We start from the raw sequence: 14,090 nt of genomic DNA on the forward strand, positions 1-14,090 counted from the left end.
CCCATTCAGTCATGTTCGGTACTGTGCAATATCGATATTCATCGAAGTATACTGTGCAATATCGATATTCATCGAAGCTTCGAGAATCGATAATGACAGAAAACGTCTACACAATGATTGTTACCTGTTGCTCGTGTTTAAAGTAGTTTTGGTTCAATTACAACATTGTATCAAATTTTAGACACTTCTTATAACCAAAAAAAAAATCACAGATTTTCATTCAATCGAAGAAAAAATAAGAATTGAAATTTGAGTGATTCTCCCTGCAAACGATATTTAGGTTTCGTCTTGTCGTAGGGGAATGAGTGACGTTGGCATTGATACTCTCTTTTGTTGCAGTTAGAGACGAAAATACTTCGTCTATCCTCCTTTGTTTTGGAGCTCCGATCGAAAATCGGGTTTTCCAGCAATTCTATTGCCTTTCTATAGAGAAAAGCAAAACAAACCGAGCTTAATCGAAAGATTCAACTTTGCAAGATTTGAATTTTTTTAAATATCTGGCACTTTGTGAAGTCAAAGTCCAAGAACAGAATAATTGATAATCCAATCATCATTACAGTTTGATTTGATTAGACAAGCACGGTCCAAGTAGTCATCTAGAGAAAGAAGAAGAAAAAACAAAACAAACAATGCAACGTCCTCCAAATGACAAACCGCAACGATTCCAAGCTAGAAGCGTGCGACATTCACGATCTGGGCGAGCAAAGGAGTGAAAATAATCGCAGCAAACAGTCGCGCACGGCCTACTGCTGCCAAGGCAATAACTGTTGGCGACAACCCTGGGCCAGCAGACGCGACGTTATTTTCGTCAGGGCTTCCTTTGTTTCGACTTCAACACAACGCTAATCGATCTACCGGGAGAGAGGGGTTCGAAGACAGCCGGCGCAAAACTGAACTGCTATTCCAATTGTATTCGTCAATTCCCATACGAATGGGACGGAATCGCTTCGGTGTCAGATTGGACACGATTCCACCCGAACAGTTTGAACCTAAACTAGAAAGTGAATAGTCCATTCTCGAGAGAGGTCCGATTGCCGTTCTAGGGGGTCCGGGGCACAGAAGGCATCGCAGCCAAGACAAAACAAAAGTCAGTGCGCTTAAATGAAAACAAACAGTTTTGTGGCAGCAACGCGATGATGGTTTGTAATTCGAGAACTCGCTTGATTAAATACGTGGCCCTCCCGGAACGCATGGGGAAAGTACCCCTCACCCTCCGTAACAGGGTCCATCACGTTATGTGGTGAGGGTCCATAATTTGTGGATGATTCATTCCTGATGTTATCGTACTCTGGACGGCGACGATGATGACGACAACGGGACTGACCTAAAATTCAGCGAAAAAGCTGAGAAGTCAAATAGCTGATTATTTTGGAGCGGGTGGAACCTCAGTTTTTTGTATATTCCCGACGGTGAAGGCGAACATCGCAGCAGCTCAGAACCGCGCAGAAAGAATTACTAGAAGAAAAGCAGAACAAGAAGTCGAATGTGGGTCAATCCCAGAGGAAGAAAAATGATGGCGACGATTATCCAATAAGAATGTGACAACAGAAATAATGAGCGTGGCGAGTATTGTGTGCTCTCGGGAACTCTGATGACTTTTGATTCGGTTTCTTTATATTAATTTCGTTAGGTTTTTAACGTGAACACGTCTTACTTCTCTATGGGGCGCTTTCTCAAAATTCGCCCTTTGGAAGAATGGGTAAAACTCCTCTCCTTTATATTCAGCCATTTATGATTAAATTTTCAACAGTTTGAGGTAACTATGAATAATTCTAAATTACTTTTCTCAAACTTTTGGAAACAGTGAAGAAAACTGAAGAAAATTCTGTTCTAGAACTTCTGGATTCTGAAAATGAGTTCAGTTTCATCATTCTAGAACTTAATTCATGAACTCATCTTAGACTGATTTTTGGAGCGAGTACAGATTCTTGAAGAAATAGTTTGGCATCTTTGCCTGATTCCTGAATTTTGGTTCTGGTCAAAATAAATAAACGATGGCAAAAAGTACTCAACAGTTGTAAAGATTGGATAAACTCCGGAAACCAGATATTTTTAGAATCATTGAAATATTCCTAAAGAATTCCGTAGTTCTCCTCTACGGAGTGAATTAGTATCATCTACGAGAAAAATTAGTGACATTATTTTAATTTCGTCACCCATATAATTCCATAGTTCCGGAACCAGAAGTCGTATTCAAATGAAGCTCAAGACCTTCATATGGGAGCATAGGACCTTCCATAAGAATCTAAGTTTATAGATATCGGTTAAGCCATCTCCGAGGAAATTGAGTGACATTGTTCGGATATGCATGGGATTCTATTGATTTTCATTTCATTTGGTTTTTGAAAAATCCGCTTCATGGAAAAAAATTAGGGATCTTTCAGAATGCCAAAAGATTTACAATTCTTTTTTTCAAAATTTTTCGGAATTATTTCTTGCATAAAAAATACTTAAAAATTTTCAAACACATTTCCACTCTAAAAATTCAGTTTAGATTTTCGGTAATTGAAAGCATATTCCGTTTCGATTTCTTCGCGTTTCACCTTCGGCTCATCAGTGCTTAAAGCAGTTCAAATTGAACCGCCATCTTCGCCTAACAGTTCAATTTGAACCACGGCGACCAGTAGTCGGTCTTCACACGTTTTCGCCCGAGACGTCAGATAGGATATGGCACCTTAAGGGTTAAAGTGTCACATAAATTGTGTGAACTTTGCGCCTGCTTAGCGGTTCAAATTGAACTGTTGGGCGGAGATGGCGGTTCAATTTGAACTGCTTTAATCACTGATGAGCCGAAGGCGAAACGCGAAGAAATCTACTATTTTATAGTTTTTCGAGACATAACAGCATTGAACCTTGTGTCTCCATTAAAGTTCTATTAGAAGGAAACGCATGGTGTATAACTACTGGAACTAAGCATGGAAACGCATGGTTGATTGTTAATTTGTTTTAGAAAAAATATCAAATATTGTGGTCTTTGGCATTTTCACATGAAACCGAGGCACTTTACAGCGTTCAAAAAATCATTTATCCATTACTAAAAAATCAACAATCGTAAGAGTGAATGTCAAAATTTTTAAGTTTTGTAATGCAAGAAATACATGTTCGAAAAGTTTGAAAAAAAATTGTAAACCTTCTCCAAAATGCCTAAAACATCCGCTTCCGGAATAACAAGGTGATGAGGGCTTGAACTTTCGAAACGATCAGCGCACAAACTTGCAACCGCTTGAATTGTACGAATCGTCGCACAAAGCATAACCGACAAATAGAAATTATGACTATTTTTAGTGGTTGAGCGCAGTGGGCTTACCACACGTTTTTTTTTGTTGTAAAACATTGAATTTGTCACAAGTAAATGTTTCTAGAATTTGCTTCGTCGAACCGTAGTTGGTTTTTGAAATGATTCCAGAACTAAAAACCGATTATTTTATGTTTCGTCTCTAACTCATCAGTGCGTAGCAGCTTATGTTGAGCTACTAGCGCGACCTGGCGGCACAACATGAACCGCTAGGCAGACGCAAAGTTCATTCTATTTGCAAAACACTTTTTGCTATTACACCGAAGTGTAATGTCCAAACTGACGTCTCGGACGACACAGATTTCGGCTATCTAGCCGTACAGATTTTGATCATTTGGAGGGAAAAACTGCTTATTTTTAACCTCCAAATTTATGCAAGGTGCACATACCCACTTTCAAAATCAGGTCGCGCTAGCAGCTCAACATAAGCTGCTACGCACTGACGAGGCAAAGACGAAACGTAAAATAACACGGGTATGTGCTCCTTGCAGAAATTTGGGGGTTAAAAAATCTGCTTTTTTCCCTTCAAATTATAAAAACCGGTGTTTGAAGCAAAATTTCACAAAGCATCTGAGAATGCAGCACAAAATCATAAAACATTTACCGGAATAACCAAAAACTTATAAAAAGTTTTAAGTGAATTCTCTAAGCTTTTCACCGTTTTCTTTATTTCATGGACGCTGTGCTCTTTCGTATTGTGGTGGTGTGAGAAATGCACACTCGGTTCGGTGGCTATACACTGAGGTCTTTTTTACGCATTTCTTAGACAAAACAAGAAAAACTTTGAAAATTTGCAAAAAAAAAACGAATACGTGCAAAATACGCGTAACTTCGAAAATGCGCGTAAGAAAACCGCAAAACTAAAGGATTTTTTTATGGTGAATTTTTAAGAAACGCATAAATGGTCCAGATCTGGCACAATCTAAAAAAAACTGATAAAAATCGACTTTATGACTTTGAGAAATTTCGAGATTTCCGGAATCGAAATTTTTTTTTGATACCAAATGTCTTAGAAATGCAGAAAACGTCAAGATCTGGTGTAATCCCAAAAAATTTTTTTTTGAAATTTTGTTTCGGGACACCACCAAATCTCGTCGTATCATGCATTTCTAAGGCAAAACAAGAAAACAGAATAACTTTGAAAATTTGAATAAAAAAATTTAAAAAATACACGTGAAAAATCTGGAAATCCGCGTTAAAAAACGCGTAACTTCGTAAATTGATTCGGAACTAGATTTTTTATGCCAAATGTTTCAGAAACCAGATCAGGTGCAATCTTAAAAACAATTTTAGAGAAAGTTGACTTTGGGACTTTGGAAAAATTTTGAGATCTCCGAAATCGGCATTTTTGTTTTTGATGCCATATGTCTTAGAAATGCATGAAACCTCAAGTGACCTGGTGTATTCTAGAAAAAAAAATTTTTTTTGAAAAAAAATTTCTTGTTGAGTTAGAAAATATTTTAGGATAACACCAGATCTGGACGTTTCGTGCATTTCTCAGATAAAATAAAAAAACCTAAATGGCTTCGAAAATGCGTGTAAAAAAATCGCGTAACTTCGAAAAACCGCATATCTTCGGAAATCCGTGTAAAAAAGGTGTTTCGAAAAACGCCTAAAAAGACCTCAGATTAAATCGTGTTCCCGTCAGGCTGATTGTGTGTCATCAAAATCCTAAACAAAATTCTACACTTTTCAAAAATCACTCTTCAGTCGAATTGGTAGTTTCTTCCGTCGAAAAACCAATGGTTTTCCATAGTGAAAACATGTGCGAAATTTCTTTGAAATCGAAGTAAGTAAAGCCTGTTATCTATTTCTGGAAACCATCAGGAGTGTGATCAATGTTGTTCTCGGCTCGATGTCGGCAGGAAAAGCAGGAACGAGTGTCGGAATGATCCACCGTATCAAGTGGTGAAATCACCTAAAGACCTACAAGAAGCAGAAAATCTCGATACAAAGTGTAAAACAGAAGAAGCGAGCAGCAAAAAGGGCCCGGAAATTGTATTCGCGTCTTTTGCAGTGTCCGGATGCATGCGTTTTGATGGACGATGAAACTTATGTAAAGTAGGACTCAAAATCCCTTCAAGGTCCACAATACTTTACTGTCGTCGTTGGGGATGATGTGAGCAATGCGAACAGGTCGATTCAAGTAAAGAAATTCGGTCGAAAGGTACTGGTATGGCAAGCAATATGTACCTGTGGTTTGAAGTCAACCATTTTTTACACTACCGGAACTATAAATGCAGAAATCTATCGATCTGAGTGTCTCCAGAAGAGATTGCTGCCTTTATATAAGAAGCATCGTTCACCTCCACTGTTTTGGCCGGATTTAGCGTCGGCTCACTATGCCAAAACCACTCTGAATAATTGGTTTGCGGAAAAGGGTATAAATTTCGTTGAGAAAAATATCAATCCACCAAATTGCCCTCAGCTTCGACCCATCGAACGTTACTGGGCAATCGTGAAGAGGGTCTTCAAGAAGACGTGTAAGGCAGCAGGGAACATGCAGGAGTTCAAAAAAATTAGGCTCAAGCGTCCAAAACATGCGATGCTAGATTTGTCCGGAACTTGATGAAGAGCGTTCGATAAAAATTTGGAAAATTCGTGAAGGAATAACTTAAATTTCATCCGGTTTTCATTATGCTCAAGTTTAACCTCGTACAATGAAGGATCAATTTTTAGTTTGAATAAAAAATCGTTTTTTATCATAATTTGAAAGAAAAATTTGTGAATAGCTTATTTTCGATACACTCCTTAGGCAAAACCGTTCGTTTTAAAGAATCGCTCTGAACTGGATCATTCTACCAAAAGAACTAGTTATGTTGAACCGTTCTTTCGTTCTTCTGAGATTTTATATGTTCCACCAAAAAAAAAATGAGAGCCATAGAATATATATATATATATATATTTTTAGTAAACAAAATCAATAATAGTGAGTATTTTCTGCAATGTATTTGTACAAATAATCATTCTCTTTTGTGTATTTTTTTTAAATCACGAATGTATCAAACTTTCACCATATTATTAAAAGCTGCGACCATATTATTAAAATATGCTGTTCCAAAACACGCAGTTACTTTGTAAACACTCTCTCTATCAAATTCAAATTCGATTATTTCCATTTACACTGAAAAGAATAAAAAACTATCATTGAGCAATTCCAGAAATGCTTAGCAGATCATCAGACTCGACCTTCTCCGATTTGGTTGAAACTTTGCACATGGCTTCAGTATGACAAACCATAAGTTTTGAACCGATTGAGAGGTCAATTCGACTCACGACTGATATGTATTTTTGCATTTCTGAAAAATTGCCCTTTTCAAATCGTTGTATCTCGGAAACCGTTAATTGTACAAAAATGGCATTCAGGAAGAAGTTGTAGGGAATCGATAGGGCAATCTAAAAAAAATTTAGATTTTTTTCTCAATAATACAAAATAATCCGAAAAAGTTAAATAAAAAAAAGCATGGTTTTAATTTTTTTTTGATAATTTTTATTTTAAAGCTGTTATCAAAACCTACAGATTGATGGTTGGGGACGGGTATAGTGTGATGGGTAAGTCGATGCCTCTCACGCAGGCCGCCTGGGTTCGATTCCCAACCCCGCACATAGGGTCAGAAAGTTTTTCTGGCCCGAAGAGGCGAATGACCTTAAGGTTAAAACCTCTATTAAAAAAAAACAGATTGATGGCTATCCCATCCGTGCCTTTTGAAAAATGAAGAAGTTCAGCTAAAACAGTTTACAGATATATTCGTAATTTCAAGTTCTCGTTGAAAGACAATTTTCAAAAACTTAAAACCTTAAATATAATTAAGAATTATTCATGTACATGTAATAATTGTAGATATAGCAAGCAAATAAACAATTGATGGAAATATAAAAATGGTGTTATAATTAAATATCCAAGTATCTCAAGAACAGTTACTTTTAGGAGAAAGGATATCATGAACAAATTTATTGCAATTAACCTGTAGAATAATACTCTACTGTTTAAATGATTATCCTTCAACGAGAACTTGAAATTTCGAATATATCTGTAAACTGTTTTAGCTGTAAGTTCTTCATTTTTCAAAAGGCACGGATGCCATCAATCTGTAGGATTTAATAAGAGTTTCAACATAAAAATTATCAAAAAAAAAATTAAAACCATACTGTTTTTATTTAACTTTTTCGGATTATTTTGTAATTATTGAGAAAAAAAATCTAAAATTTTTTTCAGTGTATATTTTTTTTAGAGTGCCCTATCGATTCCCTACAACTTCTTCCTGATTGCCATTTTTGTACAATTAACGGTTTCCGAGTTACAACGATTTGAAAAAGGCGGTTGTTGTGAAATGCAAAAATACATACGCCCTTTTTAAAAATCAGTCGTGAGTCGGATTTACCTTTCAATCGGGTCAAAACTTATGGTTTGCCATACTGAAGCCATCTGCAAAGTTTCATCCAAATCGGAGATTCTGAGTTTGTCATTTTTTCGTCTACTCTTTCCTGGAATTGCTACATTCTTTAAAAAAAAGCACTCTTGTTAACCCATTCTTCTACTAGTTCTTTTGAATCGTTCGCGAGCGGATTGCCCATCTCTATTACGAACCGACAAACCTTTTCCACTTTCAATTATATATTTTTTTAAGGCACACTGCTTAAGCCTTCAGCTGGCGATCGGCAACTTTTCCACTTTGTAGGTTTCACTAATTGATTTAGAAACAAACTTTTTTGGTATTCTTGCAAGAATCAAAGAGAATTGTCTAGAAGAATATCACATTTTTATATATAAGAATATGAGTAAAGGCATCACTACTATAAGTCACAAAATTTAGTTCAGTCCACTAACGACGGAAAATGTTAAGCAAAAAACAGTATAGTAAGGTAAAGTGGCACAATCAAAGTGTCTAGAGTATATCCTTGTGTTGGAAAACTGATTATTTGAAAAAAAAAATCACATGACTTAGCTTTTTAGAGCCTGAAAGGTTTATCAAAACCACTGAATTATCCACATTTTCAAAGAAGGAGAAAAAATTTTGTTTTCACTATTTCATAATCCCCTACAACTTTCATTCTATACCTTGGGTTCAGATGGGCGTGGTCACTGAAGCTTAAAAAGAATACGTACGGCCAAACTTCAAACTCCGCTTCAACCTGTCACAACATATTCACTAAAAGTTAATCTACTAGTCGGTTCCAGTTGATCACAATGATCTACCGCGCACTCCCGTGACCCCTCCCCTCGCGAAACACACGGCAAAGTGATCCACGAAATGTGGTCTGCTCCCCGTGGCAGGAGCGGTAGCAGGAGCATCAGTCGCAGTAGGCCACACTACGGTCATCACAGCAGTCTGCTGCTAAGTTTCCTACACACAAGTAGTAAACAACAATCAACAGCTTGTTGTTTTGCACTGCTACTGGTTCCCACCGAGCCGCCCGCCGTTCCCCTCCCCCCAGCGGTTCCCGTCCGTCCCCCATCATCATCATCATCATCATCACACACTGACTGGATATAATCTTCTTGAGCAAACCAAACCAAATCTCACCTTCTGCCCGTCTCGGTACTTACCGTTTGTCGTCACTGTCGCCGCTGCCGCGGCCGCCACCATCGTCGTCGATGTCGTCTTCAGCAACTGTTCCGATTGATGCTGGGTCGGTTGCTGCGGCTGCTGTTGAGTTTCCGTGCCCTGTTCTACGACATCGGCGGCGGCAAACGCGTTGATCATCGCACCAGGGAAGAAAAACATATTGTTCGTTTCACCGTCTGGGATTGCCGGGACCGTCTAACAGAGTCCCGGATCGGGAAGGAGGTTTGGGAGTGGGGGGGTTTGGGTTGTATGAGATTTTCCTTCGAAGAAGAAGATTCACCTGTCTTGTGCACACACACTCACTGATGAGCAGCAGACGGGTCGGGGCAAAGTTGACGGGGGCCGAGAGCAATATTATTCACGCACTTTCCTCGACTATCCAAGCAACCCGGCTGGCTTGTGATCTCAGCAACACGCGTGTTTTGCATGCATATGCGTAGGTGTGTGTGTGTGTGTGTGTGTGTGTGTGTGTGTGTGTGTATGTGTGCGTCGGTTGTGCGTACGGCCAACACGCACGGTTTGGATGCCTGCCGCCTACTTTGTGTTTACCGATCGGATGCAACAACGTACAATCACGGTGGCACAGCTGATGGTCACTTCGAGTTGTGTACGGACTGAAGACAATTTCGTTCGCTAATGTCCTGCTCACTGCACTATCACATCACATCGCCCTACAGGCGCTTTGCACAGAATGTCACACACAAAAGGCTCTGCCACTAGTTGCTCCTGGAGTTCCTCGGTAGGACCTGTGCTGCTGCTAGTGTTGGCTGGTTCCTGCAGCGAGCATTGTTGTTCGATAACTAGCGCACGACCGACCGAATCCTAGAGAGTCACTTGTTGCTCTATCCCGAAAAACTTTTCCAAATAATGCCACACACCACCACCAGTGCAGCTGAGGAGGAACTGCAGCTGCTTCGACGATCGCCGCCGCCGCCGCCGTCGCTGACGGGGGGACCGACGAAGCCTCGGTTCTCCTGCCCCGGTGGCCGTTGCCACTATCGAACGACCAAATCCGACGAGGAAGCACACACCAGAGTACGACTCCAACGAACAAAATAAAAAAAACTAAAAGCATAAACCATGAGCCACAGGAACTAGGAAGAAAACTATATAATGCAACCCCCAAATGTTATTATATATACACTCCAGGCAGCTCTTCCGCCACGCGCACACAACCACACCCACACCTACACACTCACCCGTCACACTCGCACCGTCTCTCTCTTTCTCTAGCAGCCTGATCAGAGGACCATCGGCAAAGGCAGCAAACCCGAAACACACATACCAGGGCCGCCAGAATTGCATCTCCAACTACTGCGCCACGGCACTACACTTTTTTTTGTGGCCTCATTTTAGGATACCCTCACGTGGTGGCTGGTGACGACGGTACCGTTCGGGAAAAGGGGGAAGGTGTCGTCGTGCAACCCGTAGAGAAATATAATAGTTGTGATAGAGCAGTGCAAGCAGAACAAAAAATTCCATCTCTCGCCGAACCCCGAGTGCCGAAACAACATTGCTTGGGTTTAGCGCAACGCGCAATTGTCGAGGGGGTGACGGTGGTGGCGGCGGCGGCGGTTTCTGAGCTGAGCACGACGAGGGGTGTGAAAATGGCTGCCTGTCGCGCCTGTACGGGTCTCCAGCAGCATACACTTAGTGTCGCCGTTTGGATCGAAAGCACCACATCCGACGAGACACCAGGCAAGCGAGAGGGGAGGGGTAGTGGGTATAATGGGCCACAACGAAAAACGGGAACGGCACAGTCTTTTTTTTCCACGGCTAGTTCCAATTTTCCCGGTTTCGTCGTTGGCAGCCTGTTGGTTGCCCCCCGTTGTCGTCTCACCGCGTCATCTTCGTCTTGAGGAAGCCAGTGCTGCCAGACATTCGCGGGTACAGTAATTACACCGAACCTGGAACCCCGATCGCTTCCAACACTGGCAATCACGTTGTCACGCGGTTGCTGGAAGCGTTGTTGTGCAACGCCCGCAATAAGGAAACGAGGAATTTGGTTTGGTGAGTGAGTGACTCTGCCAGTGAGTGGCTGGCGGTGAGAGGGAGAAAAATTCAACTATCCTAGCACGTACCTTCTCCATCCTCACCTTCTCCATCGCCTCCTTCCGCTTTGGATGAGTCGGATGGAGTTGGTCGGCAACCGTCTGAATTCGCCGATATCGCCGTTGTCATCGTCGTCGTCGTCGTCGTTGTCCTCATCCGTGTGATCAGGAAGCAACCGAAAAAGGATACGTCGATAAATAGAGCGACCGAACGAGTGGCGGAAGCGGTTCAATACGGCGATGAGTAGTACCGACGTGGTTAACGATTTTCGGGAGTGACGAAATTGAGTTGGTTCCGGTTTGGTGCATCCTCGAGAAGGGTTTGAAGAAGTTTGATTTTTTTAATGCAGAATTTCAGATAGAATTGGAACAAAGACAATTGCCTATATTTCAGTTGTTTTTAATTGAATTCAAGATCTTTTTTTATACGAATGTAGCGTTTTCTTCATACTTTTAAGAAAAAATACGGATAAAATTATTCATCATGGTTTCGAAGGAATTCTCCAATTTTTCCTGTAACACGGCTCATTAGGCGGCGCACACCTTCTTCGTCCATCGTTTTAGCTATCTTATTCCAACAGGTAATTATCTGAATGATGTCTTTGACAACCTTTCCCTTTGCCTTGAGTCTCCTCTTCATGATTGCCCAGTATTTCTCAATAGGGCTGAACTGGGGACAGTGGGGTGGGTTAAGGTTTTTCGGAACAAACTGGACCCCTTTCTCTGCATACCATTCTTGATCGACTCTGCTGTAATGGCAGCTTGCCAAATCTAGCCAAAACATTACGGGATGGTCGTGGGATCGAATGAACGGCAAAATTCGTTTTTGGAGACACTCTTTTTGGTATAGTTCCGATGTCATTGTCTTATTTGTAACGAAAACTTTCGTTTTTTTGCCACAGCTGCAAATACCCTGCCAAATCATAAATTTTCTTGCAAATTTGTCGGCAAAAACAAATTTAAATTTGGTTTCCGAATCGTCGTCAATGTTTCCTTATTCCGTTTGATAACGCGCCATACGGTATTTCTGGGTAATTTCAGCTGTTTAGATAGCCTAGATGCAGACCACAATGGATTTTCCAAATAACTGTACACAATTTGTTCCCTTCTTTCGGCTTCCATGTTGATTGTTTACAAAGTACAGTCGATTTGCGGAATGTCAAAAATCATACGTGAAGCTGACAAAATTCCCGACACGTGGGCGCCAAGAGCTTCCAAATCCGTCCACCAGGAGCGCCACAATATGAGCAAAAGTTTGTTCCAATTCTAAATGAAGCAAGCTTTAGAACATCTAAAAATGATTGAAAAAACAACGCTGTTTCTTTGAGTCTTGGATAGTTTTGTTTTTCAAGAATATATCAACACTGAACAATTCGAAATTAACTCTCAATTGTCACATTTGCATGGTATTTGGAAGACTGTTGTTAAAATTGTATTTTACTGCAAACAAATCTAGAAGAAAATCTTGAGCCATAAATAGTAAAAATAAGCAATATTTATTTGTGTTCTAGAATCACTTACACTCATGAACATGTCACCGAGAGATCAGAGGTAGATCCTGGTTGGTTTTACCAATTAGTTCTTTTGAAGCTAGAACATTTTACCTCTCAATATTTCTTGTTTAGTGCGGTCTGCGTACAAAGTTCCCTTGACTGACCGTCAACGGAACTTTGAACATGGTACCTTTCATGTAACACATGGGCTGAAAAGTTCCCGGCATAACACATAGATGGCGTTAGTTGTATTCCAGTCACCTTTTTCAGTCAATACTAATCTTTAAAAGACAGCTATTCAAATTTCATGATATTCTATTTATTAGTTTGTCAGTTATTAAGCTAAGAGTGACGTTACTTTTTCAAAACAATGGATTAAAAACAATTTCTGTTTTACATTGCTTCTTGATAGGAAAAAATACCGTTCAAGCAAAGGAATAGCTTGAAAAACGTTATGAAGACTCCGCTCCATCAGAAACAACAATAAACGATTTAGTAACAAACCGGAATTTTTGCATCGAATATGTGACAATGGATGAAACATGGATTCATCATTTCACTCCGGAATCAAAACGATCGTCATCTAGGTGGACAGCAACTGGTGAACCAAAGCGCCCGAGAAGTTTATAACCTTGGTATTTTGGGATGTGCGTGTTGTAATATTTATCGACTATCTTGAGAAAGGAAATACCTTCAAAAGTTGATTTTACATAGCGTTTGGAGGCTGAAATTGCATAGAAACGACCACGTTATGGCAAATAAAAAAATGTTGTTTCATCAAGTCTACGCACCGTGTCACAAGTCCATCAAAACAATGGCAAAACAACAAGAATCGAGCTTCGAATTGCTCCATCCCACATCCACTGTATTCGCCGGATTTGGCTCCTTGCGATTACTGGTTGTTCGCAGACCTCAGAAATTTCGTACGAATGAAGCTGAAACTGAGGCCTATTTTGAGGCAAATGATAAATTGTTCTACAAAAGTGGTATTACGTTGATGAATAAAGTTAATCTTTAACCAAAAAAATATCGTATTCTCTTTGTTAGGCCCGGGACTTTTCCGCCCATGTGTTACATTTTAGCTTGTAAATATAGATGTTGTAAATCTATAAGAGATTCGATTTCGAATTTTAATAAACAGGAAAATCTGAACCGGTTTAATATATTGGACCTCTCTTAGCCATAGTTCGTTGCGAAAAGCATCTCAGTTTTGATAGTCTTTCAAATTTCAACGATCACTAACTCCGAAACCGGAAGTTGGATTTAATTTATTTTAATACTACGCTTACTGACACTACTCAGAATTCAGACACTGTTTTTCGTTCTCAACTCACAATAACTCAACGTGGTCTCGTTTCCTCTTTACTGATACACGTTTCTTGTTATATTAGTTATACGCTTCTGTAATTGTTTCTTTCATTTCCGATTCAATCGTTTTAACTTTTTTGATCCTGTTCATATTTGTACGTAAACTCGCATAAAAAAGACTTCAGTGCATCTGTTTTTTTTTTGCTTCATTTTATTTTCTTATATCTATTTTAGTTGGTTACGATAGTTTCAAATTTTTTAGTTACCATTTGCTATGCATTCACTGTGAAAACCGACTCTTCAACCAAGACCGGAGGGCCTCGAATGATTCAGCTTGACAAACTGTGTTTGTGGGTATTCTCTAGAAAATTACTAA

The 14,090-nt window shown here is 39.9% G+C and overlaps 1 protein-coding gene across 4 annotated transcripts in view; it reads right to left on the bottom strand.

The window, feature by feature from the left end:
* LOC131432241 (mushroom body large-type Kenyon cell-specific protein 1) overlaps window positions 1-14,090 on the bottom strand; it is a 314,709-nt gene that overhangs the window by 172,121 nt on the left and 128,498 nt on the right. The window contains exon 1 of one of the 4 annotated variants that reach the window (XM_058598396.1): window positions 8,844-12,815. The exons of 2 other annotated variants lie outside the window; for them this stretch is intronic. In XM_058598396.1, the coding sequence (XP_058454379.1) occupies window positions 8,844-9,021 (178 nt within the window). In that variant the 5' untranslated portion in view covers window positions 9,022-12,815. Of the gene's footprint in view, window positions 1-8,843; window positions 12,816-14,090 lie in introns of those variants that run through there. One more of the 4 variants, XM_058598388.1, reaches the window with a different exon arrangement.

Source organism: Malaya genurostris, chromosome 1, assembly GCF_030247185.1.
Source record: "Malaya genurostris strain Urasoe2022 chromosome 1, Malgen_1.1, whole genome shotgun sequence".
Classification (NCBI taxonomy): Eukaryota; Metazoa; Arthropoda; class Insecta; order Diptera; family Culicidae; genus Malaya; species Malaya genurostris.